At 44.9% G+C, this 25,224-nt stretch overlaps 1 protein-coding gene and 1 non-coding gene across 4 annotated transcripts in view; both read right to left on the bottom strand.

Annotated features, from left to right (window-relative positions):
- Nap1l4 (nucleosome assembly protein 1 like 4) overlaps positions 1 to 24,575 on the bottom strand; it is a 36,471-nt gene extending 11,896 nt beyond the window's left edge. Inside the window, exons 1-9 of one of the 3 annotated variants that reach the window (XM_059264157.1) lie at positions 24,475 to 24,575; positions 15,257 to 15,291; positions 13,672 to 13,730; positions 11,690 to 11,789; positions 9,241 to 9,382; positions 8,991 to 9,077; positions 6,197 to 6,328; positions 4,787 to 4,858; positions 1,811 to 1,950 (exon numbers count right to left, since the gene is read on the bottom strand). In XM_059264157.1, coding sequence (XP_059120140.1) covers positions 1,811 to 1,950; positions 4,787 to 4,858; positions 6,197 to 6,328; positions 8,991 to 9,077; positions 9,241 to 9,382; positions 11,690 to 11,789; positions 13,672 to 13,730; positions 15,257 to 15,270 — 746 coding nt within the window. In that variant the 5' untranslated portion in view covers positions 15,271 to 15,291; positions 24,475 to 24,575. Of the gene's footprint in view, positions 1 to 1,810; positions 1,951 to 4,786; positions 4,859 to 6,196; positions 6,329 to 8,990; positions 9,078 to 9,240; positions 9,383 to 11,689; positions 11,790 to 13,671; positions 13,731 to 15,256; positions 15,292 to 24,188; positions 24,405 to 24,474 lie in introns of those variants that run through there. The other 2 variants (XM_059264138.1, XM_059264147.1) reach the window with 2 other exon arrangements.
- LOC131903219 (small nucleolar RNA SNORA54) lies at positions 4,039 to 4,165 on the bottom strand. The gene has a single exon (XR_009377464.1). It is a non-coding gene; the product is annotated as a small nucleolar RNA SNORA54 (small nucleolar RNA).
- Positions 24,576 to 25,224: the final 649 nt, after the last annotated feature.

The raw sequence follows: 25,224 nt of genomic DNA, 5'->3' as shown, positions 1-25,224 counted from the left end.
TGGAAAGCCAAGCCCTCTCCCACATGACAGACTGTCCCCAGGAAAAGATCTTCCCTACCCCAACCCTAATTACTCCAAGCCTCTGAATCAAATGGGACTTTTTTTGTTTGTTTGTTTGTTTTTTTGTTTTTCGAGACAGGGTTTCTCTGTGTAGCTTTGCGCCTTTCCTGGGACTCACTTGGTATCCCAGGCTGGCCTCGAACTCACAGAGATCCGACTGGCTCTGCTCCCGAGTGCTGGGATTAAAGGCGTGCGCCACCACCGCCCGGCCAAATGGGACTTTAATGAAGCCTGTCACTTAGTGACAGTAACAAAACTTCTGGAAAGTGTTTTACTTCAACAGTCAATTTCCCAAACAGTGAGACACAGTCACAGGAGTCAACTCTAAGATGCATCTCTACTGAGTGGTCTAGAGACTAACACTAACATGCATCAGGTGGCAAATGCAGGGCCAAATTCCAAAGCTGTCACTGGGTTGTGATCTGCATCAAACTTCACCATTCAACAAGTATTTTTGCTCTTAAAGAGTTTAGGGCTTTACTGGGCATGATAGTGGCACAGCCTTTAATACCAACACACTTGGGAGGCAGAGGCATGTGGAACTCTAAGTTCAGCCTAGTTTACACAGCAAGTTTTAGGCCAGCCAGAGGTACATGAGATCCCGTCTCAAAACAATCCAAAAAAAAAAAACCAAAAAACCAAAAAAACAAAACAAACAAACAAACAAAAAAACACTTCAGGATGGGCTAGAGAAACGGCTCAGAAGACCAGGATTTTGCTCCCCAGCAGCCACATGGCAGTCCACAACTATCTTTAACTCCAATTTCAGAGTATCTGATGCCCTCTTCCAACCTCAATGGGCACTGCATGCATGCAGTACACAGATACAGATACAGATACAACACCCATACACACTAAGTAAAATAAAAGTAAATCTTAAAAAAGCTTGGGGCTGAGGACACAATCCAGTGGCAGAGCACTTGGTCTGATGTGGACAAGGTCCTGGACCACAGTGCCTCAAAAATGGACAAGCCAGGTGGTGGTGGTACATGCCTTTAATCCCAGTGCTTGGGAGGCAGAGGCAGGTGGATCTCTATAAGTTTGAGTTTGAAGCCAGCCTGGTCTACAAAGTGAGTTCTAGACAACCAAGGAATGCTATAAAAAAAAAAAAAAAAAAAAAAAAAAAAAAAAAAAAACAAAACAAAAAAAAACCCTTCAATTATGTTGTCTAGAGAATTCAAAATCTGGCCCCACTCAAACAGAAACTGAGCACAGGTTTGCAAGTGTATCTGAACTTTAAGACATGACATACTTTCCAGCTTTGGCCAAGTCCACATTACAGCTTCCCAACTAAAAGCTACTGCACACAAACCCAGCAGGACTTTTAAGTGCAGACTTTTTAAACTATATTTTTAAAAAAATTATTGCTGGGTAGTGGTGGCACATGATTTTAATCTCTTTGAAGCAGGGTATCATGGAACCTGGGGCTCATGCTTTCTTGACTAAGCTGGAAGCCCACAAGTCCCAGTAATCTGTCTGTCCCCTGCCCTCTCAAAGCTGGGGTTATAGACTTACGCAGAATGCCTAGTTTGTTATGAGTGCTGGGGTCTGAATTCTGATCCTCTGATTGCACAGCCATCTCTCCAGCCCCTAAGACTCTTATATATTATTACCATTTTCTATCTTTTTGTTGTAGACAAATCTCGCTGTACAACCTAGACTGGCCTTGAACATATACACTCCTACACCTGACTTCATTTTAAAATTTCAAAAGCATTACTATCTTCGTTTTAGAAAGACATGTTCTTACCCATCACAGTCCACAATTTCAGGACCTTCAAAAGAAAACGGGTCAGCCTTGTCTGGTTCTGATTTCATCTTGTATGTTTTCGTCAGGACAGGATTGGTGAAGTAGTCGTTGGGTTCAAAGTGAAACTCTAGCACAAAAGACTGAAGCAAAGATACAGATTAAGAACTACCTAACGCCGGGCGGTGGTGGCGCACGCCTTTAATCCCAGCACTCGGGAGGCAGAGCCAGGCGGATCTCTGTGAGTTCGAGGCCAGCCTGGGCTACCAAGTGAGTCCCAGGAAAGGCGCAAAGCTACACAGAGAAACCCTATCTCGAAAAACCAAAAAAAAAAAAAAGAACTACCTAACATCTGCAACAAGAGCTTAAGGAAACACCTCACAGCTCATCTCATGGGCTATAGATCTGCCTACTGAAATCAGCACTGGCAGCCCCACCCCTCTCCTCCCTCTCTGTAAGAAATCTAGATCATATTCTGTGCCTTGAAAACAGGACCCTTCATAGGAGGTGGAGAGGACAGAGTCAACTGCTCCCTTGAAGCTGCACAGTACTCAGAGAGCACATGAGGAGACAATACTTGCAGAAAAATAGGTACACCAAAGTCACATGGCAGAAAGAAAAAAAAAACAACAGAAAATTCACAAATATACAAACAAAAAATAAAACAAGCAAAACTGGGAATGATGGCGCACACCTTTAATCCCAGCATTTGGGAGGCAGAGACAGGCGGATCTCTGAGTTCAAGGCTAGCCAGGACAGCTAGGCCTACACAGAGAAACCCTGTCTCAAAAAACAAACAACAAAACAAAAATAAGCAAGCAAGGTGTACTTTTCTGGGGCAAAATGTACCAAAAAAAAAAAATAAACCAAAACAACAACAAAACTAGGACTGACTAGTGCTCTAAGTCATAGAACTGTTTACATACCAAAAAATTACTGTGCCGTACCTATCACAGCTTTATTTTGGGAATTCATACCACCGGACGAAGCAAGGTGATGAGTGCGTTTACCCTCAACTTATTCATAAAGAGAAACAGACCCACCTTCTCTGACCCCAAGCCAGCTATCAAGACACAGAGGGTTTACAAGTGCTTGCTCCTGAACTGGAGCACAAACACAGACACTTTCCCAGATGGAAAAGACCATGTGACAGGCCCAGACTCTGGAGGGAGGAGACCCTGGAAGAGGAAGTTCGACCTTCTCGCTGTGTCACTCTACGCAGAATTCAAACAAGAAACAACTACCAGAAGGGGAGAGATCTGTGCCATGCTCGCTCTACACTGGCCTGGTTTATGTTTAGAACATTCTGCATAATGACTTCTTGTTACTACCTTTTTTTTGGGGGATGGGTGGTGGGGGGGAACACGACACACAGTCCACCCTAGCTTAGCTGATCTCATGCTCACAGCAACCCTCTTGCCTCAGCAGGGAGTACAACCCTGACTAACAAGCAGAGGAAGACAAGATATTGGCTGAGAATGGAAGAAAATGGGCCTAAGAAATCAAACAGGCTTCTAGGAAGAAAAGAAAGAAAAAAATCTAATCCATCTGAAAGTAGGGGGGCTCGCGCTTTTAGTCTCAGCACCTGGAAGGCTGAAGCAGAGGGTCTGTCATGATTTTCAGCCCTGCCTGAGATACGGTGTGAATAGGCTATCTCTAAAAACAAACAAATGAAAACCAGCCAGCCAAGGTGGCATATGCCTGTAATCCCAGGACATGGACAGCAGAGACAAGAGGTGGTCACAAATTTGAAGCCAGCTTTGTCTATATTCTGGGTTAGCACAGGTTACACAGCATGACCCTATCTCACAATAATAAAAGGACTCATAAGAAGGCAAAAGTGTAACAACTGAGTGTGGATGAACTGAAAGTAAAAAAACACGGAGGACCTCCAACTGCCTGTTCAGGAAAGACAGACATCAGGCAGCACAGCCAGAGCCTTAGGTGGGAAGGGAGCTTCTGTGACCACATGAGTTAAGAGGACAGCCCCCGACCAAGACAGGCAGCAAGCATGCTGAGCTCCCACTATCCATGGCCCTATCTTCAGAGCGACAGTCAAATGTTACCTCTCACAAAGCAAAGACGGATGTGTACAGTTGCCCCTGAGGGACTGCTGATACAGAAAAATCCCACCCACACTGGCCTATCTCCAGGGCCTGGGGTAGAGATGAGAAGACAGAGAGAGACCTCTAGGTCCTTCTCAAGCTCTCTTGCCTAGCCCCTCATAGAATGTGTGTCTCCAAGACCTGAAACTGAAAGCCACCAGCCAGCCAGTCAGTCATGTGTCACTGGGAATCCTGTAGCACTGGAATGGAACCCGCCAACCACAGCAAGACTGACAGGTTACGAACAGTGCTCCTGAGTAGAGGGTCAGACTCAGCAAGCAACAGCCCTGCACATCCTAGGTTAAGCCCATCTTCCCAGAGGCCAGACCATCTTTCATGTTTGAAGCTATTTCAAGGTAGTTTTCAGTCACATCTACAATGGTTATTTTAGGCTAAACCCAGCAGGTTACTCTCCTCAGTATCTAGACTTCTGTACCACTGTTGCTCATGTTTATATGCTCTTCCCATTCTTTTAAGAGGGGATCTCACTGTGCTGTGATTCAGGCGGGTCCTGACTTCCTACATTCAAGTATTCCATCTCCCTCCCAGGATTATAAACTCATGCCACCACACCTTGCTACCTCCATGTGATACTTGGGAAAAGTATGATATACTGATCATCTCCACCAAACAAGAAAATCTAGCAACTAAATCGGAGGCTGACCAGGTGATAACCACAGCCCAGCAGTCACCAGCCTGTATTCAGCTGACTGCTCGGCCTTGGGAAAGGATATGGTCTGTGTTATTAGCCAAATGTCTAGCTCACATTGCCAACTGCAGCACCAAGAGAAGTCTGATGTCTGATAAGCAGGCATGCTTAGGGCTGACCAACTTTGAGTGACAAGAATCAGGAAGGAGCTTGGTCAATACTCACCATAGGCTGCCCGGGGTCTGAAAACTTGACTTTAATATCTTGCAGGTGTTTCAAGATCGGTTCATCATATTCCTAACAGAGAGAGAACCTTGAACAACAGCCCACAACTCATGGCAGTCACAGCTGCATGTGTCCCAGATGCTGGGCACTTGTCCCTATAGGAATTGTCTTTGTCCAGAAAGCAATGCAAATCTGTTCATTATGTATCTCTGGTGGAAGAGATGCAAAGAATCAACTGCCACCTGTCTCTGGAGTGGCACCATGGCTACCACCAATGCCGGCTGCAAGGAAGCCCCATGCTCTCCTGCTACTACTTGACACTGCAGTTGGCACAGTGCCACCAAGACTCCTGGCCCCCAGCATCCGAGATGACAAAGCAAAAAGGCTTGGTGTCAGAAGAGATGGCTCAAGTTAGTTGTGGGTCTTCCTGAACAATATCCACCAGGGACAATAAATATCCCAAATCTGCATATGCCACTTCTATAAGATCACAGACTATGTCAAAGCCTAGCATACAGACAGGAGCCAACTTGCATGGCTCTATGCTTTCACAATGACTATTGCTTAGACCTGTACTGTAAAGACCTGTGCTATACAAGTCTAAGCAATAGTCATTGTGAAAGCATGAGAAAAAGCTAAAGGAATAAAAAGACTTGGATTCTCAAAATGATACACTAGTGACAGGTGTAGATTGTTAATTTCTTCATCCAAATATTAGCATTGAGTCCCAGAGTTTAAGGTTGGAAAGCTCTAAGAAGTAAGCCCACTAAAGGCTACCTTCCCAATTTTAAGTTCTTTTGACATGACAGAATAAAACAAAACCAGGAAGAAGACACCTAGTAGGTATTCAAAGGGCAAAAAAAAATCCAAAAACAGTTCTGGAAGCAGGCTACACCAAAAGCAGTCACATCTCTGATGCTGACAGAGGGAGCATAGAGCTCTCCAACAATATAACATGCCCAACGCCCTATGCACCTGATCTGAGTGCCTAGCAGCCTATCATGCATCTACTGGCACATCAAATGAGAACCAATATGGAGGTGTGAGAATCTCCCCAGGCTCCCTGCTTTCACACAGGAAGAACTATGAACAAGGTCTTAAAGATGCAGTGCTGCACTCTGCAGGAGGTGCAGGAGACTGTCCCTCAAGCTCTTGGTGTGAACAGAACTGTCAGCCTTGCCAAGAACCGCAAAAGAGAATGAAGCCTCTCCAGCAAAGACCATCCCCCTACGGGTCAGGGTTGTTGTCCAAGTGCCAGCTCCCAGGAGACTTTTCATTCTCCTAAAAGGACCTCCCAGCACCCAGGTAGAGAGTACATGAGTAATATAAGGCAGTCCCTCAACATACTACAGGAGTTGTGTATCATCCCAATCTTTCCCCACTTGTACCCACTAGACAGAAGCTCCTCACCTGAACCAGCTCGCTAAGCATATCTACATTTCTGAAGATGGTGAACCAGAACTCAGGGATGCCTTTGGGGTTCAGTTCTTCTGCTGTTGCTGCTTCTTTCTCTGCTATAACTACTTTATTCTTCATATCTCCCTACAAAACATTCAAAATACAAGTAATTGAAAATACGTATTTATACACAGCTCAAGGTCTTACTGAAAGATATTATTTGAGGGTCCATCACACATTTCCTTTTCCTTTTGTATGTCTCCAAACCATGGAGTTGGAAAAGGCATTCATGGCACTGTGTCCACATGTAATTTCACAATGAAATGTCCCATCAAGGGGAGAAAACTGAAAAGGTGGCAAACTGCCATTGGACTTGTGGAAGAATGTCCAGTCTGGCTTGGTGAGCTGCCTGTCATCATACAATGAATACTACAATAGCTTCCATCATACACACACACAGAGTCATATCCATTACCATTAAGGTGGAGAAACCCTAGTTTAGGTCAGGTGTGGTAGTACACACCTGTATCCCATCACTTGAGAGGCAGAGGCATGAGGACTACCATAAATTTGAGGGCAGCCTTGTCTACATAGCAAGTTCCAGTCCAGGAATATACATATACAAGGCTATATAATGAGATCCTGTCTCCAAAAAAAAAAAAAAAGAGAGAAAGAAAGAAAGAAAATCTGTTGGCTGCAGCAGCACTGTAATCAGCAAATGGTTTGGCAACTTGGGCATACAGTTCCCAGGAGACAGAGCACATAAGGGTAGACACACTGGGCAAACACCAGCATTGTGACCAGAAGGGCCACACAGCACCATGGAAGAGAGACTTGTAACACAGCCTCAGGAAGAAGGCAGATTAAAGGAAGTTGAACCAAGTGAATTCTGAATGCTTGTCAGAAATAGCCTGTTATGATACAGCAAAATGCAGAGACTGTCAAACCATCAAAATGGGCTTTTCGTGGGTCGTAAGGAACAAATTAATGCAGAACCCAGCTTCAATCAGATTCTGCCTATGTTTAAAAGAATATCTCTTGCTGGTGTGTGGTGTTATGCCATCTCTGAGTGAGGTCAGCCTGGTCTACACAGTGAGTTCCATGTCAGGCAGGGCTACAAAACAAAATAAAACCAAAGGACTTTATATATAGCCACAAAAATTAAACATATTTAAAGAAAGATCCCTAAGAGATAATTCTACTGAACAAAGCTACCTGTTATCTAAACACAAAATTAGGCTGACAGGGGCTTGGGTGTGACTCAGTTGTGGAAAACTTGCCTTTTGCTTGTGAACCTCTGGGCTACATCCCTAGTACCTTTAAAAAAAGCAAACAAACCAGGATAGAAGTTAAAGTTAACTTTGTACCATGCTGGAACTTTCCATGGCATTTGAATGAAACTGTCACAGAAAATAAATAGGATTGACAGAGTGAACCATTAAGGAGTTAGGAAGAAATATGGAGCTAGGGAAATCCCCAGGAACTCACAAGGATGTCCCCAGGTAAGACTGATAGCAGTGGTGGACAGGGTGTTTGAACTAACCTTTCCCTGCACTCAGATTGGTGACTACCCTAATTGTCATCATAGAACCTACATCCAGTGACTGATGAAAGCAGATGCAGAGACCCACAGCCGAGCACTTAGCAAAGCTCCTGGAATTCAGTTGAAGAGTGGGAGGAGGAATTATTAGGAGCAAGGTAGGGTCAGGATCATGATGGGAAAAATCACAGCAATAGCTGATCCAAGTTAGGGGGAGCTCACACACTCCGGACTGACAGCTAGGGAGCTGCATGGGACTGTACTAGGCCCTCTGAACGTGGTGACAGTGGTGTGGCTTGATGTGTTTGTGGGTCCCCTGGCAATGCAACCAGGACTTATCCCAGGTACATGAACTGGCTTTTTAGAGCCCACTCCTTATAGTGTGATGCCCTTACTCAGCCGTGATGCAGGGGGAAGGGGCTTGGTCCTGCCCCAACTTGGTATGCCAGCCTGTGCTGACTACCTAAGGGAAGACTTACCCCCTATGAGGAGGGGATGGAGGTGGGATAGGAGGAGGAGGGAATGGACGTGGGATGGGAGGAGGTGGCGGGGAGAGCAGGAGAAGGGGAAGGAGAGGGAACAGGGGTTGGTATGTGATATGAAAAACAATTTAAATTAAAAAAAAAGAAAAAGAGGGAAAAAATAAAAGAAATAACACTAGAAAAAAGAAAAAAATGAATAGGCCATCATGATGCTGGTCACCTACTCACCTGCTGGTCTAGAGACAGAGTGAGGCTGAGCAGCCTGAGGTCTCCAGATAACCCTTTTCCACATGTGCCTACTTCCCACTGAGGAGGAACATATACAGTTCTTACCCATGCTAACCTCCACCTCCTCTGGGCTCAGACTTTCACTGGTGTTACAGTTAGTTTTGTTCTGGAGATAGGGTCTCACTATGTAGACCAGGCTGGCCTGGAACTCAGAGATCTATCTGCCTGTCTCTCTAGTACTGGGGTAAGAAGCATGTTCCACCATGTCTGGCACATTACAATCAATTTTTGCCTGCCTAACTTGTATTTCAATCCTGTGCCGCATAGACGACTGAGAAGGGGCCACAACTCACTTGTGCTAACCAACAGCACTACCTCAGATGCCAGGGTGTCACCATGGACCCATGCACCCAGTGGAAATAAAGGGAACTACTGCCGGCCTGCTCTACAAAGCTTTGTGGACAGTAACCATGAGTATGAGAACAAGGCCTCAAGTTCACCTTCCAATACCACAAAAATAACTAGGATTAAACAACACTCCCCAACAGAAACTCACAGCCAACTTTTCTTCTTCCTCATTCTCACTGTGCCACGCTGACTCTGCGTCTGTGGGCTCCACGTCACCAGTGATGAATTCTCTTCTCTGCATTAAAAGCCAAGAGTCCATCAGCACTTTAGGCTCTCTGCAAACTCAAAAGCTAAGATGTTTACACAGGCCTCTGAAAAGACAGTCACAAAGTCCCTGGGTGGTAGTGTCTCACCCCACAGGACTGACCACATGAGGCAAGCACGTCAAAGGCACACACCTTGTCAAAAAGAGGCTGGTACAAGGCTGCATACTTCCTTTCCAAGTCGTGAACTTCCTCGTAGAACTTGGCTTCTATGTGTGCACACCTTACCTGGAGCTGCTTCAGAGCATTAATTCTCCTTTTGACGGCTTTGGGTAAACTACAAGAGAACAGCAAATAAAACACCTAGTGCCAGCAAACCAGCACACACAAACACCCTGACTATAAAGAGCTGCTAAAACCCTGCATGCAAACAAGCCAAGAAGAAAGAATGAACTGCTTGTTAAGCCAGGCGGTGCACGCCTTTAATCTCAGCAGAAGCAGGTAGATCTCTGTGAGCTCAAGGCCAGCCTGGTCTACTTAAGTTCCAGGACAGCCAGGGAAACATAGAAAGACCATCAAAAAAAAAAAAAAAAAAAGAGAAAAGAACAAGGGACTAAGAACGGAGGGCAGAAAAGACACAAACTGCCAGATGGGAAAACAGGCTCAATCTCATATCAAAAGCAGAAATGGGGGATCAGTTTGTAAAATTGCTCTTTTGTCCCAAATTGGTGATGAAAACAGACCAAATGAAGCTGGGCACACTTGCAATCCCATCACGTGGAAGGCCACAGCAGTAAGAGTAGCAGTATAAGGCTATTCTGGGCTACACAGAGACCAAGGAGAAGAGTGTAGTTCACAGGTAGAGTACTAACCTAAATGCAGATAGTCCTTGGTTCAATTCCCAGCAAAACATACACATACATACACATATATACAGACAGACAGACAGACAGACAGACAGACACACACACACACACACACACACACACACACACACACACAGTGGGAGCTGGGCATGATGCTATGCACCTATAATCTTAACACTTGAGAAGTTGATGTAGAAGATGAGGTATTCAAGGATAGCCTTGACTCTAGTGAATTCCAGGCCAGCCTGGGCTATACAAGATTCTGTCTCTCAAAAAAATAAAGACTGGGGCTGGAGAGATGGCTCAACGGTTATGAGAACTTGCTGCCCTACAGAAGACCCGAGTTCAATTCCTAGCACCCAGTTTGAGTTGCTTAGAACCACCTAGAACTTCAGCTCTAGGGATATCTGATGCCTCTGGCTTCCATGGGCATCTGCACTCAAATGTGTGTGTACACACATACGCACTCATAATTTAAAACAAAAAATCCACCAAAAAGATGGCTCGGTGGGTGAAGGCACTTGCTGACAAGTGTAATGCCCCGAGTTAAGTCCCTGAGAATCACAAGATGGAAGGAGGAAATCAACTCCTTCAAACTGTCCTCTGACCTCTACATGTGCACAATAGGATGAAATAATAAACAGCAAACGTAAAACCCCCAGGTGAGGACCAGACACAGGCAAGCTGACAGGCACAGGGGCCCTGATGTTGGCTGTCTGAAAATGCACGGACACATGAAGTCTGTAGAGACACCCACATACAATTTTCTATAATCACACCAGCTAAGAGTTTCTTTGCCTCTGTTCCAGAGTTTAATTTTTTTGTTTGTATGAGTACTCCTAAAATCAAAAGAAAAAAACATGCCAGGCAGTGGTGGTGCATGTCTTTAATCCCAGCACTCAGGAGGCAGAGGCAGGCAGATCTTAAGTTCTGAGGCCAGCCTGGTCTAGAGTGAGTTCTAGGACAGCCAGGGCAACACAGAGAAATCATATGTCTTGAAAAAACAAAAAAAGAAAAAAGAAAAAGAAAAAAAATTAACCTATAAAATTGTTTAAAACTCCCAAAAATAGTGTCACCAGGTAAAACTTGTTCACAGCAAACCTGAATGCAGGGTATACATAAGCACCCAGTGCTGGCCCAAGCACCATTTAAGGCCAACACAGATGTCACCACCCTGTGTTCCATCCCAGTGAACAAATGACACTCCATATGCACACTTACAAAAGCCAGAAAACCAGACATCATTCTCAACTCCCTCACTACACCCTACCACCTACTCTACAAACAACTGCATATTAGGTATCTGTGCATTAGAGGCTGGAATCAACCGAGTACGAGAAAAGCAAAATAGGACAAAGACAAACTGTATCCACTAAGTAAACCAGAAAGGCCTCCAAATGGACACGAGGAAATGTGCAGTGTCTCCTCCAGTTTTAACAGCTAAGCCTTGGAGACTGAGGTGGCTCATCTCTTCCAGCAGACAGACAGGGAGGCCCTGAGAAGTGCTGCTCAGAGTGGACATCTCATTTCTACTGTACAACACATCCACAACACGGGCCTCCTAACAAGGGTAAAGGTATAGGTGTTCAGCAGCCAGCCAGCACTCTATCAGCACTAGCTTATTAGCTGAGTTCTCTAAGAGCCACAAGGTGGCACTGTGCATCACCAAGCAGATGAGATGAGCTGGCTGATGCTGAGAAATGAACACCACACTTGTTCCTACTGAGGCATGGAGATATTTGTTCTGTCACTTGACATCTCACTGGCAATGTACTCACGTTTCTATGTAGCTAGAAGGAGTGTGAGAGACGTTATCAAGACGTTCCTGCAAAGCTGCCAGCACTTGTGGGTTCTGCATCACCTGGTCTGTGAGCTTTTCTATGAGTTGGAAATGAGACCAGAGTTATTTAGCAGCAAGAACTCAAACACCAATATGGATCTCGGGCTTGTCACCCCACCTACTCAAGAGGCTGAGCAGGGAAATGCCATGCCAAGACCTTATCTCAAAATAAAAAAACCACAGGAGAGCTGGGGATGTAACTCAATAGTGGAATGCTTACCTAGCACACGAAGCCCTGGGGCTCAATCCTCACCACCACAAATTTGTTTTAGAAGTACACATTCCCAGTCAGGTGTAGTGGTGCACACCTTTAATCCAAGCACTTGAGAGGGGCAGGTGGATCTCTGAGTTTGAGGCCAGCCTGGACTACAAAGTCAATTCTAGGACAGCCAGGACTACACAGAGAAACCCTGTCTCCAAACAAAAAAAAAACAAAAAACAAACAAAAAAAAAAAAAAAAAAAAAAACCAAAAACACTCTGTAGTTCTTTAGGCCAATATTCACTTTAAGAAAAAAAGTTTGTAGGCCGGGCAGTGGTGGCACACGCCTTTAATCCCAGCACTTGGGAAGCAGAGGCAGGAGGATCTCTTGTGAGTTCAAGGCCAACCTTATCTACAAAGTGAGTTCCAGGACAGGCAGGGCTGTTACACAAACAAAAAGAGAGGCTTGTGTAAAGTCTGGATATGGAGAAGACGACTCCAGAGCCCCAGACCACATTTGCTTCTTTAAAAAAAATTAAATAAATAAAACCCCAACAAATGTCTACTTAGCTTAGCTAATTTCTAGAAATAGTAAAGTACTTGTTTAGAGACTCATATCTTAAAAGTATCTTTGTTAATCACCAAGTGGGTGGTGGGTGATAGTCAGAGGCTTCTGCCTGTAGCCAGATAAATCCTAAGCCCCGATCTGAGATCACTACCAACTTCAGGGGTCTACCTCTGGTTACATGTTGCTCCCCAGTCCCATTGGTGTCTGGAAGACACGGACAGGGACAAGATTAGCTCCTAGAGTGAAACAGCATCCACCCACTTCTCAGTCTGAAGAGATGGCTCTCTCCCCAGCTTTCTTTCTTCCTGGAAAGCCCTTTCCCCAAAAACCCACCTCCTACAAAAAGTACTTTAACCACCTTGCTTCTGATGGCTCACATGCCTTTGTACTAGACTTGTAACACTGGGTTGTTATTTAGAACCTATTCCCCAAGTAAATGAGGAGACACCAAGAGAATAACTGTCCTTCACTTGGTGATGGAGTTGATCGATTTCCCTCTCATATAGTCCAGGCCAACCTGGAACTTGAGACCCTCCTGCTTGGACTCCCAAGCAGGGATTACATCACAGTCCCACACCCAGATTGGATACAGGTTAAAATCTTTTGCATTTTATGATTATTCTTTTGTGTATGCGTTTAATCAGACATACAATGTGCATGAGAACAGGTGTACATGCTCCATAGTTTGTGTGGGGAGGTCAGGGAATCACTTCTGGGATTTGGTTCTTGCCTCCCAGTGGGTTCTGGGGATCAAACTCAGGGTGCCATGTTTGCACAACAAGCAATGCTACAAGCTGAGCCACCTTGCTAACCCATCACATATAGATTTCTTCATGGGGAGAGACAGTGCATGTGAATTTATTGACACAATGACACATCTAGGTTTGGCTTCAAAATAAACGAGAGGGAAGTTGAAGGTACAAGTCTGATTAACATTCTGATGCCCAGATTATGTAAAGGCCAGCACAGAAGCAGAGTTGTGTTGTTCTCTTTCATGCAGTCTGAATTTCTAATCACTAAATGAAGTGCTGATAGTTCTTAGACAGAAATCCTTTATTTACTGCTACTATAATTATTGTAACAGGTGGTTCTGGAAGAGATTCCCAGACACACATGGAAACCCTCAATCACTGCTTCATCCATTGCACTGACCTGTATTACTGGCATTTTTAGCAGCTTCCGCAGAATCTGCAGGGCTTCCATCTGAAAGACTAAAACAAGTTTACAAAGTATTATAAACAGAGTCCTAGAGACAGCACCATCTGGCATTTTCAGCGTTTCCAATATATTAGGGATCCGTGCAGCAAGGAACTTCAGATCAGGTGAAGATAACATTGGCTGGGTATGGTGGCATATGCCTTTGATGCCAGCACTTGGAAGAGGCAGGTGTATCTGAGTGCCAGGACAGCTAGAGCTACATATGAGACCCTCAGGGGCTAGGGCACAACAACAGACGACAATGACATGCCTGTGTTATCTAGGGAGACTTCCATCTGAAAAGACCATCCCCACCACTCTCCTTCCAACACAGGCTGCTCTGCACTAACCTGTAACCCTTGCCAAAGCTTCTTAATGCCCCTTTTTGCTTTGAGACAGGGTCTAACCCAGTAGCTTTGGCTTCCTGGGTGCTGGGGTGACAAGTGTGAACCACCACACTTTCATTAAATCTCTAAGATTTAAAAAAGAAAAAAGAAAAACTTCTATGTTCCGTGTGTGGTGATATACACCTTTAATCGCAGCACTTGGGAACAGAGGTAAGTGGATCTCTGGGAGTTTTGCTCACAGAGGTCTAGGTCACCCAGGGCTACACATTTGAGACTCTGTCTTAAAAACCAAATAAAATCCAAGAAAAATTATGTTTATGCATATGTTCATATGTGGAAGAGTGCAATGCCAGTAAAGGCCAGCCAGAAGAGGACATCAGATCCCCAGAACTGGAGCTGGTGAGCTGCCTAATGTGGGTGCTGGGAAGCAAACTTAGGTCTCCGAAATAGCAATACACAATATTAACCACTGAGCCATCTCTCCAGCCCTCTGGATTTTTATTTTGACAGTCAATTCCTTGATTGTATAATCGGCCTACAGCACTTAAACCACACCACTCAAATAACATGCTACCATGTTATTTAGCAGCGCACACAAGTGGCCTTGTGCAGTAGACACAATGGTCACAGTACTCTGAATGCCAACCATGCGGCATCACCGAAAACAATGGGCTTCACAAACACTGGCCTCACAGCTACTAGAGAGCCATGTATACCTTCCTGAAGACAAAGGTCTACAAACCCTGACATGAAAGCAGTCAGAGCTATGAGGAAATGAAGGGCAAATACCAGCAAATATGATACATGTATGAAAATGCCATGATGAAATCTATTATTTTACGTCCCAACTAAAAAATTAAAACAGGCACTCCCATGAACATCTCCCAAAAAAAAAAATCCTTCCCCCATTCCTGGTAGCTACATCAGGTTAATTAATGGACTTCACCAAGGGTGAGGAAGAAGGGTAAAGGTCAAGGAACACAGATACTATATCTACACAAGGTCTGCAAATATCAGTATCTGAGACATTTGGTATCTGGCATCAATTTCTTTGCCAGCAATAGAGAAAGAAAAAGGCCATTACCACTTGAAATTTAAGTTATTTAACTTTCAATTCTAGTTTCTGAAACACAGTGAACACTAGCTCCCTACCTAAATCTAAGTCCAATAAACAAAAGTCCATGTTGGCTTACCTGTTTTCTGCCATCTGAACGTCTTTGTCCCCTACCTAGAATTGAGAAAGTTAACAGTTACATTCACAAAAAAAAGTTGTATTACTCTTCCAACACCATCTAATGATGGCAATCTATACCAGACGTAGCAGTTGAGACCTTTCTGCAGGTGAAGGAAGGAAATGTCCCAGATGTGACCTGAAATTATTTGAGCACTCATGTGTTTAATCTCATAGACAGGTACACTTAAGATGTAGGTTTCACTAGACACAGAAGTGCATGACTTTCATCTCAACAACTGGGAGGCAGAGGCAAGCAGATTTCTATAAATCTGAGGCCAGCCTAATCTACATAGAGTTCTTGGCCAGACAAGGCTACATAGTGAGACCATGTCAAAAAATAAAATTAAATGTATCTAGGTTTCATGTCCTGCATGCTTTACTTTAAAACTTTTTATTTTTGAGACAGGATCTCATGTATCCGAGACTGGCTTTCCACTTGCCATGTAGCTAGCTGATGACCCAATTTCTGACCCTCCAATTCCACCTCCCTAGTACCAGGATTACAAATGTGCACCATCATGCTGGATTTTATGCAGTGCTGGGTGTCAAACCCAAGGTTTCATACATGCTACAAACTAAGCTAGATCCACAGCATTCTTACTGACATTTAAGTGAACAGACTTCACGGTAAGAAAACAGAACCCAAATCTGCCTTCTTTCTACAATAAATCTAACAGATCTACATAGCAACTCTAACCCAAACAATTCAAAAGCATTCACTGTTGTTTAAACTGTCTTTCAGATACACACAGTAATGCTAATTCTATCTGCCCTTATCTTTTATGTCATCTGCACTTAAAAACACTGTGAGACACTCCACATGATCTCAAGGTGGCCTCTTTACTTTAAAGGTGTAATGAACTGAGGCCACACAAAGCCCCTCACACTTGCCCAGTGCACACAGTGAGACTTTCTGAAAGCTGTGCTGGTGCTAGGAAAACAGGAGACTTAGGAAAAACAGTTCCAGCAAGAGTGATGTACAACTGTTTTACAGTTAACTCAGTTCCATCTTCTATTAGGTTTTCATTGCTTCAAAATAAACTGTGTGTAGATGGCCCAAACTTTTAATCCAGGGTTTGGTAGGCATAGGCAAGTATTCAAGGATTGACATCATGGTCTACATATTGAGGTTCAGTGAAACCCTGTCTCAAAACAAACTCAAAATGTACAAAAACAGGCCGGGTGGTGGTAGCGCACACCTTTAATCCCAGCACTCGGGAGGCAGAGTCAGGCGGATCTCTGTGAATTCGAGGCCAGCCTGGTCTACAGACTGAGATCCAGGACAGGCTCCAAAGCTACACAGAGAAACCCTGTCTCGAGGTGTGTGTGTGTGTGTGGGGGGGAATGTACAAAAACATATCACATGACTGTTCTCTCTTTTTTTTTTTTTTTTCAAGACAGGGTTTTTGGTTGTCTGGGAACACTCCCTCTGTACACCAGGCTGACCTCGAACTCAGATCCACCTGCCTCTGCCTCCCAAATGCTAGGATCACCACAGCCCTACAGCTATTTTCTTTTTGGTTTTTCAAGACAGTGTTTCTCTGTGTAGCCCTGGCTATCCTGGAACTTGCTCTGTAGACCAGAGATCCTCCTGCCTCTGCCTCCCGAGTGCTAGGATTAAAAGTGTGCGCCACTATTGCCCGGCTATTGTCTTTTTAAAAGTCATTTAATAAAAGCAAATGGAAAAACAAAAAGAGGCAACAACAGTACTGCAGATGACCAAGTCTACAGCACTTCCCACACCCAGCTTCACCTCTGTCACCTCCAAAGAACCTTCCACAGACCCTAGAATCTTCTTTGAAGTCCAAAATCACTGGCCACAGGATCTACATTCCTTTATTTACCCTGCAAAGCTCACCATTCTCAATGCCAGCAAACACAATTGCCCAGATGGCCAAGACCAAAGCTTTTCTACCATATACTTTTGGTTCATGGTCTCCATGAACACCTTAGTCAAATGTGGTTTCCCACCCCTTACTATTCTTAACTTGCCCACCATCCTTTCCCAGTTATACAGCCTTTCTCTGTACCTAGGTCTCGCCATCCATAACCTAGAAGTCATACCTACCTGAAGCAATTATGAAGGTCAATTACCTCACCATAGTGGTACAGCAGGCCTGCCCACCACTATGACACATACATAGACTATCTTGCCCTGTCATTCTATCCCCTGCACAGAGACCAAGGCAAAGTGCCAGTACATGCTACAGTTCACTTAGCCATGCTTCAGCATCATCCATTATTGTGTTTATCGAACACTGAAAGTCATAAAGAGTTATCAATTTACAGGTATGAGAGAAACATTCATTTTATTTTAAAGGTTGGAATGATAGGTTTAATGCTGGTTTTATGAAGCCATAGTACTAAGCCTTGTCAGGCAAACTACTTTTAAAAGGCATCAAGAGCCAGACATAATGATGCATGCCTGTAATTCCAGGACTTGGAAGGTATGGTTATGCTGGCTATATGGCAAGTTAGAGGTCAGCCTGGGCTACAGAAGTATCCGTCTTAAAACAAAACAAAACCAAAAATCAAAAACATGGCAATCAAGTTAGATTATAACAGACACCAAGGAATCCTAAGTTAATAAAATACAGAGGTTTAGATTCACTTCCAGGGCCAATATGCTGCTTTTTTATTTCAGGACAACACCACAACAGCTCTATTATAGAGTCATTTCCTCTTTTTGTTCCAAACATCAAAAACTTTTCAAAGGAAAAACTTTTGTAGCAAACTTTAAACTGGCCACTTCTTAAATTTGTTTTTATATATTTTTATATATTATCTGTCTTCATAAAGTCAAAGGTCCTCAAAGTCTTAACACAAGATAAGCAAATGATTACTACTAGCCAAAACTAGCCTGGAGACAGATCAGTGGATAAAGATGCTTGCCATCAAGCCTGAAAGTCTGAGTTTGATTACTGGGCCCTATACAATAGAACAGACCCCCAGAAGTTGTCTTCTGACTTCTGTATCTGGCACATAAGCACGTTGTTATGTGCATGTACATAAAGGAACCCTAAAGCACAGTAACTTGGTTCAGTCAGAAATGGCAGGATGAGCTAGCGAAGCTGAGGATGTGTGCTCAGGTCCTATAGGAGTACTGACTCGCAGCAACTCAGGACCATGTCAAAGGAGGAAAGGAATGGCCTATTCAAAGAAGGTATCAGAAAAGGCTCCTAGGACATCCCAATTTCCCCTGGCCAGTAAGTGAGGCCGACACTGGACACAGCCCATCACTACTCCCAGTATGCTAAGTGTACATGCAAACACTTAAACCCTTAGGGAACTGACTCAGATTCCCACATGCACACAATGTCTTGCTAGCTGGGCTGGAGATGCAGCTGGGTAGTAAATCACTACCCAGCAAGCAGAGTGCCTACGTCCATTTCCAAAAAAGAAAGGAAAGGGCTACTAGTCAACATTCATTTATCCTTTTAGTTTCAGAGTTGTTAAAAACAAAAGGGAGCCGGGCTTTTAATCCCAGCAATCAGGAGGCAGAGCCAGGTGGATCTCTGTGAGTTTGAGGCCAGCCTGGTCTACAGAGTGAGTTCCAGGAAAGGCGCAAAGTTACACAGAGAAACCCTGTCTCGAAAAACCAAAATACAACAACAAAAGGGATCCAGGAAGATTGCTTTGAGTTCAAGGCCAGCCTGGGATACATAAAACCTTGTCTCAAAACTGCTGTAGTTTCCTGCCCCCTAACTAAAACAGGTAAAGTGTATCTGATCCAAAACACACACCAGTAGCCTTTACATTTAAACTAATTTATGCTTAATGTCTATTATCTAATATATACGGCCTTCCTTTATTGTAGATATAACGATCTTATTAAATAAGAAACACAGGGCTGGAGAGATGGCTCAGAGGTTAAGAGCACTGACTGCTCTTCCAGAGGTCCTGAGTTCAATTCCCAGCAACCACATGGTGGCTCACAGCCATCTGTAGAGAGATCTGGTGCCCTCTTCTGGTCATACATGCTGTATACAAAATAAATAAATAAATCTTTAAAAAAAAAAAAAAAAAATAAGAAACACAGAGCCAAATGCAGAGTTAAAAGACCCAGAGGTCAGAAAGCAGTAGCTAAGAGCAGTACCCAAGACTGCCTTCTTACCACTCACTGCCGTCCTTCCCCTGAGAAAGAGAGCTACTTCCTGTGTATCTGTCGTTTTATTGACTTTCTGTTCTGCCTTCTCATTGGTTGTAAACCCAACCACATGACCTCCTTGTCACTGCCTGTCTATACAGACCTCCAGGTCTCTATGGTTGGTATTGAGATTAAAGGTGTGTGTCTCCACGCTGGTAGTGTCCTTGAACACACAGAGATCTACCTGTCATGTGATCGGGATTAAGGGTGTGTGCTACCACTGCCAGACTTCTGCTAAGTGGCTTGTTATTAGCTCTGACCCCCAGGCACATTTATTTATTAACATACAAATAAAATCACATTTCAGCACAAATATCACCATACTTTATCTTTTAGCCTTTATCATAATATTTAACTAAAACCAGGTATGGTGGCTCATCTCTATCTCAGCACACTGGAGGCTGAAGCCATAGAGTCAGAACATTAAGGCCAGCCTCAACTGAGACAGGAGAACCTCTCTCAGAAAAATACAAAGCAAACCACAGGAAGTCAGACACACCTGCAAGGACGCTGAGGGAATGAGACTGAAGTCAGCCTGTCTCAAAAAAAACCAAAAAAAAAAAAAAAAAAAACCAGGCCATGCACCCAGCCTGGGTTTGAGACCAGCACTAAAGAAATGGAGTAGTGACTCACCATCAGCTACATAGCAAGGTCCAGCCAGGCCAGCTAGGGCCTTGTCTTTAAACCAAACAATAAAAAAACAGGAGACCCCCCAAGTGTTGACAGAGGCAGATGTTGAAGTCATATAGCTGCAGGTAAGGATCTACAGTCATCAACCCTTACCGCAGGTTTTGAAAGATAACATGGCTGGGCGGTGGTGACACACGCCTTTAATCCCAGCACTTGGGAGGCAGAGCCAGGTGGATCTCTGTGAGTTGGAGGCCAGCCTGGGCTACAGAGTGAGTTCCAGGAAAGGCGCAAAGCTACACAGAGAAACCCTGTCTCGAAAAACCAAAAAAAAAAAAAAAAAAAAAAGAAAGAAAGAAAGAAAGATAACATGGCCCTGACAATACCTTGACTCTATACTTCTATCCTCTGAACTATGACACAATAAATGTGCTATTTGTTGAAGCAAAACTGAAAAACAAGAACTCACCAAAAAGAACCCCTACATGTAACATGGTTATTATTTGACAATGTTTTATTTTGGGGTATGTGTGTGATGTTTTGTGCCCCCGTGCACACGTGTGTGGAGGTCCAAGGACTGCACTACCACTTTCCACCTTATTTCCTCAAGACAAGAGTGTCAATGAACTTAAAGCTTGTCTTAGGCTAGGCCACACCTGGCTTTCCACATTGGTGCTTGGTCCACACTGAAGTTCTCATGTTGTGCAGCAAGTGCTCTCACCCACTGAATCATCTCCCCAGCACTAATAATAAAACATTTTACAATTCATATTTATTTTGTGTGTATGGAGGGGGGGATTGTGCCATGATAACTTCCATGAGTAGGTTCTCTCCTTTCACCATGTGAGTACAGGGAACACATTCAGGTCATCAGGCTTGGCAGTAGGCACCTTTGCTGGCTGAGCCATCTTGTTAGCTCATCCTCCCCACCCCGAGCTGAGGACCGAACCCAGGGCCTTGCACTTGCTTGGCAAGCGCTCTACCACTGAGCTAAATCCCCAGCCCCAGTTAGCTCATATTTTTAAGCAATTAGATTTAAGCAATTGAAGGTGCTAGGTAGTGCTAGAAGATCACTGTTTTTCTGTTTGCTTTTGAAATTTCTCATCAGTGTTTATCACTAATGACAGATGAAAATTCCAGGAGGGCAGAGCATGTCCACTGACTCAATGCAGAGTTCAGGGCTCAGCAAAGGACTTGGCAAGAAACAGGTAGCCAGAAATCTTGCCCAATTAATCCCTGCTGTTTCCTGTAAGTACCATGGTACTAAACAGGAACCCTCTGCACACCTTGACCTATCCTAGGCAATTCTAGAAGACACAGGATGAAGACATTTCCTTAGTCACACTTGCTTACAATACCTACAACTCTGAAGTAACTGAGTGTGACTTAAATTATATATTAGTCTTTGTACATAAAGCTCAGCCAATCTCATCTCACTAGACTGAGTTTCCTGGACACAGAATGGAAGCACACTCAGTTATAACAGCTGACACACCAGACAACACAGTAGAAGGAATTTAAGACTGCACAGCAAGCAGTCAGGATCAAAGGTAAAGTTCACAAAGCCATCTTCTGTAGTCTTCACACTACAAAATACAATGTGCCTCCTGTTACTCCAAATTCACCCAAAGTAAAGCAGCCGAGCTTCCTCTACCAAAGGCAGGGGACATCTGACTGCTAAATGAAAGCAAACCTATGCTACCATCAATTATGTCCTCAAAATGCCTAAAAGTCCAATCCAAGACTCCACTATTTACTCATCTAAACAGGCCTCCCCATCTGTGATCAATAACAGGTCCCCCAAGTGTGGTTCAGGGAGCCTCCACATGCTACTACTAACAGGTAGCTCCATGAAAAGGCTGGGGGGTAGAAGAGGAAGTCCCTGCGGTTCCCCTAGTAGCTTCCTCCACTATAGCAGAAGCAGCAAACTGACATCAGCTTCAATTCTCAATGCCTGAAATGCACTTCATCTTTATTGCTGTGGTGCTGGCTGGCCTTGAGCTACCTCCCAAGTGCTGGAATACAGACAGAAGGCAGCACACCCACTTACATTTCCTTTTAAATAAACAAAAGCTTGTACTCATCAGTTAGTGGTCCCCAACAGCTCATGACCACTGCCTTTTTTCAGAACATGTCACCTGGGCCAAGATCCAAGCTGTAAAAGCACCCACCCACCTGCCTACTCCACACAGAGAGTAGCCCTGAGACCTTCAGGGATCTAAACTACTCTTTCTTAAATATTTAATTTATTTTATGCGTATGGGTGTTTTCCTTGCTTGTCTGGCACCACTTGCAGAGGCCAGAAGAGGACATTGGATCTCTGGGATTGGAGTTATAGACCATTAGGAGCCAGCTTATGAGTACTGGGACTCAAACCTGGGTCCTTTGCAAGGTCACCCAATGTTCTTAACTGCTGAGCCATCTCTCAGCCCCTAAATTATTCTCTTGCCCAGAATTTTTTTTTCTTCCAAAACAAAATTTTTTTAGGTATTCTATAAGCTTTTTTTTTTTTTTTTTTTTTTTTTTACAAACACAACACAAACTTTTGTACAGGCCTCAAACCATACACAGCATGAAGAGAAGACAGCAAGCAGGGAGTCAGTACTCTCTTAGTTAGCTCTCACTAAGGGGCAATGTGGAGGGAAAAAAAATTGAGCCAGGATCTTGCTGTGTTACCAAGACTGATTTTGAAGTCTGAGTTCCAGAGCAGCTGGGACTACAGATGTGTACCGCCACACCTACCTTAGTTGGAACATTTTAAAAGTCAAACACAAAGTCAGACTGAAGTGGTGAACTACCTCATCCCTAAGAACTGCATCTCTGCAGAAGTATTAACTTGTAAACTCTATACTTGCAACTACACACTGGTAAACTCTATTCTCTACACAAATCCAAACAGCCAACTCACAAGCCATAAAGGCCATGCTTTCTGAGAAGATCTCAAAATATATACATCTTTTCCAATATTTTGGTGGTCAAGGCTATTAATCCAGAAAATGATAGAATCAGCTATCATTTTCAGCAGTTATTCCATATATTTGAAAAACAGTTCAAGATTTAAAGCTAACACATCAGAATTTAACCATTTAGATGTTAGGACATTGTGAACCAATAATATTGGTCAACCCAGGAAAGAAAAGGCCACACCTGAGTTTGACAGCAACTACTTTAGACAAAGGCATTAAAACGCCAACAGTCCCTGATAGGTGAACCATCCCTCTTTAATTCTGGACTATATCCCAATCCTATCACTGCCCTCTTTTCTCTGAAACTCACTGCTCATCTGCAGTGTTTATTTCAACAGCAACTGAGCCAGATCAAGTCTACTTGAGTTTAAATTCAAGCTACCATCACAATCAAACCACCACACTTAACCTAACAGGGCTTTAATTTGCAATACAAGCCAAACACTCCTATGCCAAAAATTCAGAACACTCCAAACCCCATTTCTTTCAGAACTTTATGCCAGATTTTGGACTTCCAGATTAGGAACGCTAATCTGCCAAACCTACAAATATTCCATAAACTAAACGGCTTCTAAACCCAGGCGTTTCGTGTAAAGGCATACTCTCAGCCTGTTGCACCTATAGCACACACTATTATGAACAGAGTTAAGACACGAGCTTTAAGGAGCCCCTGGTGTGTAGTAAGCAGAGATTAGTCACCGAGAGGAGGCAGCTACTATGACAGGAAGGCGGCACTAACTTAAAAGCATGTAACTTTTAGGACCAAGAACTTCAACTTGGGCCTTTTTGCCGGGGAATTTGCGTGCGCCTGTTAGAGTGGCGTACATGCAGCAAGCTACCGCAGGGATTCCTCCGAGGCAGCAAAGCCAAGCAGAGTTGGAAGGAGGAAGCGCAGGCCGACTGCCCCAGTGGTACCGTGGGTAGCAGGGGTACCGCTGGCGTCCCTGCACCCTTTAGGGGCCCACGGGTCGGAAGGCTCAATGTGTCACAAAGTTGGCTACGCCTCCACCTCGGGCTAGGAGAGTCGGACCAGGGAGCTGTGCGAAGACCATGCAAAGCCCGGAAGGGCGAGGCGGCGGCCCGGCCGCGCGAACGCCATAAACCCCTTCCTTCCCAGGAGCGGTTTCAAGACAAGGCGCACCCGGGCCCACCTCGCTGGGAAGGCCTTGTCCCCTCAGGGAACCGCCTGCGCGGCTTCGCGTGCGCTCTCAGGCGGCGGGAACAAAGCGCGCTGACCTTCAGCCGGGGGCGGGGCGGCGCAGAGGAGGGACGGGCCCGCCATCCGCCGCCACCCGCCACCCGGACGGCTGATGGGGCCACCGCCCGCCTCTGCTAGCCGCCATGGCACGTCGGCCCGCCCGCGCCACCCACCCCCTGCCTCTGCCGCCCCGGCCCCTGTCCAGCCGCCCGCCGCGCCGTTACCCGCCGGGACCGCACCTCGCGCCTCCTGCGGCACTGGCGCCCGTGGAAAGCTCGCTCCGGGGCTACGCCGCCGTGGCCGCCAACAAAACCACCTGCCACTGGCCACGTCGCCAGGCTCCGCCCCCTCCGAACAAAACGGGCTGTGAATTGGCAATAGAGCTGCCTGTCAACTGCACCTAGGCGCTGGTAGAGGCGGCATCCAATCAAAAGCCGTTGAGGGGGCACGGCGCCACGCTCAAGCCCGCGAGCTATATGTAAATAGAGTCGTGACGTGTATTCCGGCGCACGCGCAGTTCCGCGCCTTTTTAAAGGGGCTGCTGGGGCTTGTGGAGGACTTTGGGCTCTCTTGTGTCTTGACCCTGCTGCAACTTCTAAGGCTTGCGTCCTGGGTCAGTTGACAGTGTTTTCCCCACGTTACCGGCCGCCCGTGGCCCGGGGAAAGCATTGCCTACTTCCCAAGGCTTTCGGGCCCTCAGTCTACGGTGTGTGCCTGACCTGGGACTACCCAGCTGATAGTTAGAAAACTTCCACACACCTGATAAAAAATAAATTGCCTAGAGTTGTGTGTTTTCCTAACGTCTACAAACAGGGTCGTTGAAAACAAATCTGAATGTGGTGGGGCGTGTAAGGTGAGAGGATGAGCCATTGGCCACTTTCAACTACGGAGCAAGTTTAGGGCCAGCCTAAGCTTCATGAGACGTCTCAAAAATAAAACACAAAATGAAGTGTGGTTGCTGAAGTCTAGAAGGTTTACAGCGCTGGATT

Source organism: Peromyscus eremicus, chromosome 1 (genome assembly GCF_949786415.1).
Source record: "Peromyscus eremicus chromosome 1, PerEre_H2_v1, whole genome shotgun sequence".
Classification (NCBI taxonomy): Eukaryota; Metazoa; Chordata; class Mammalia; order Rodentia; family Cricetidae; genus Peromyscus; species Peromyscus eremicus.
Note: the sequence above shows the minus strand (reverse complement) of the source record. Positions and strands in the feature narration are given on the sequence as shown.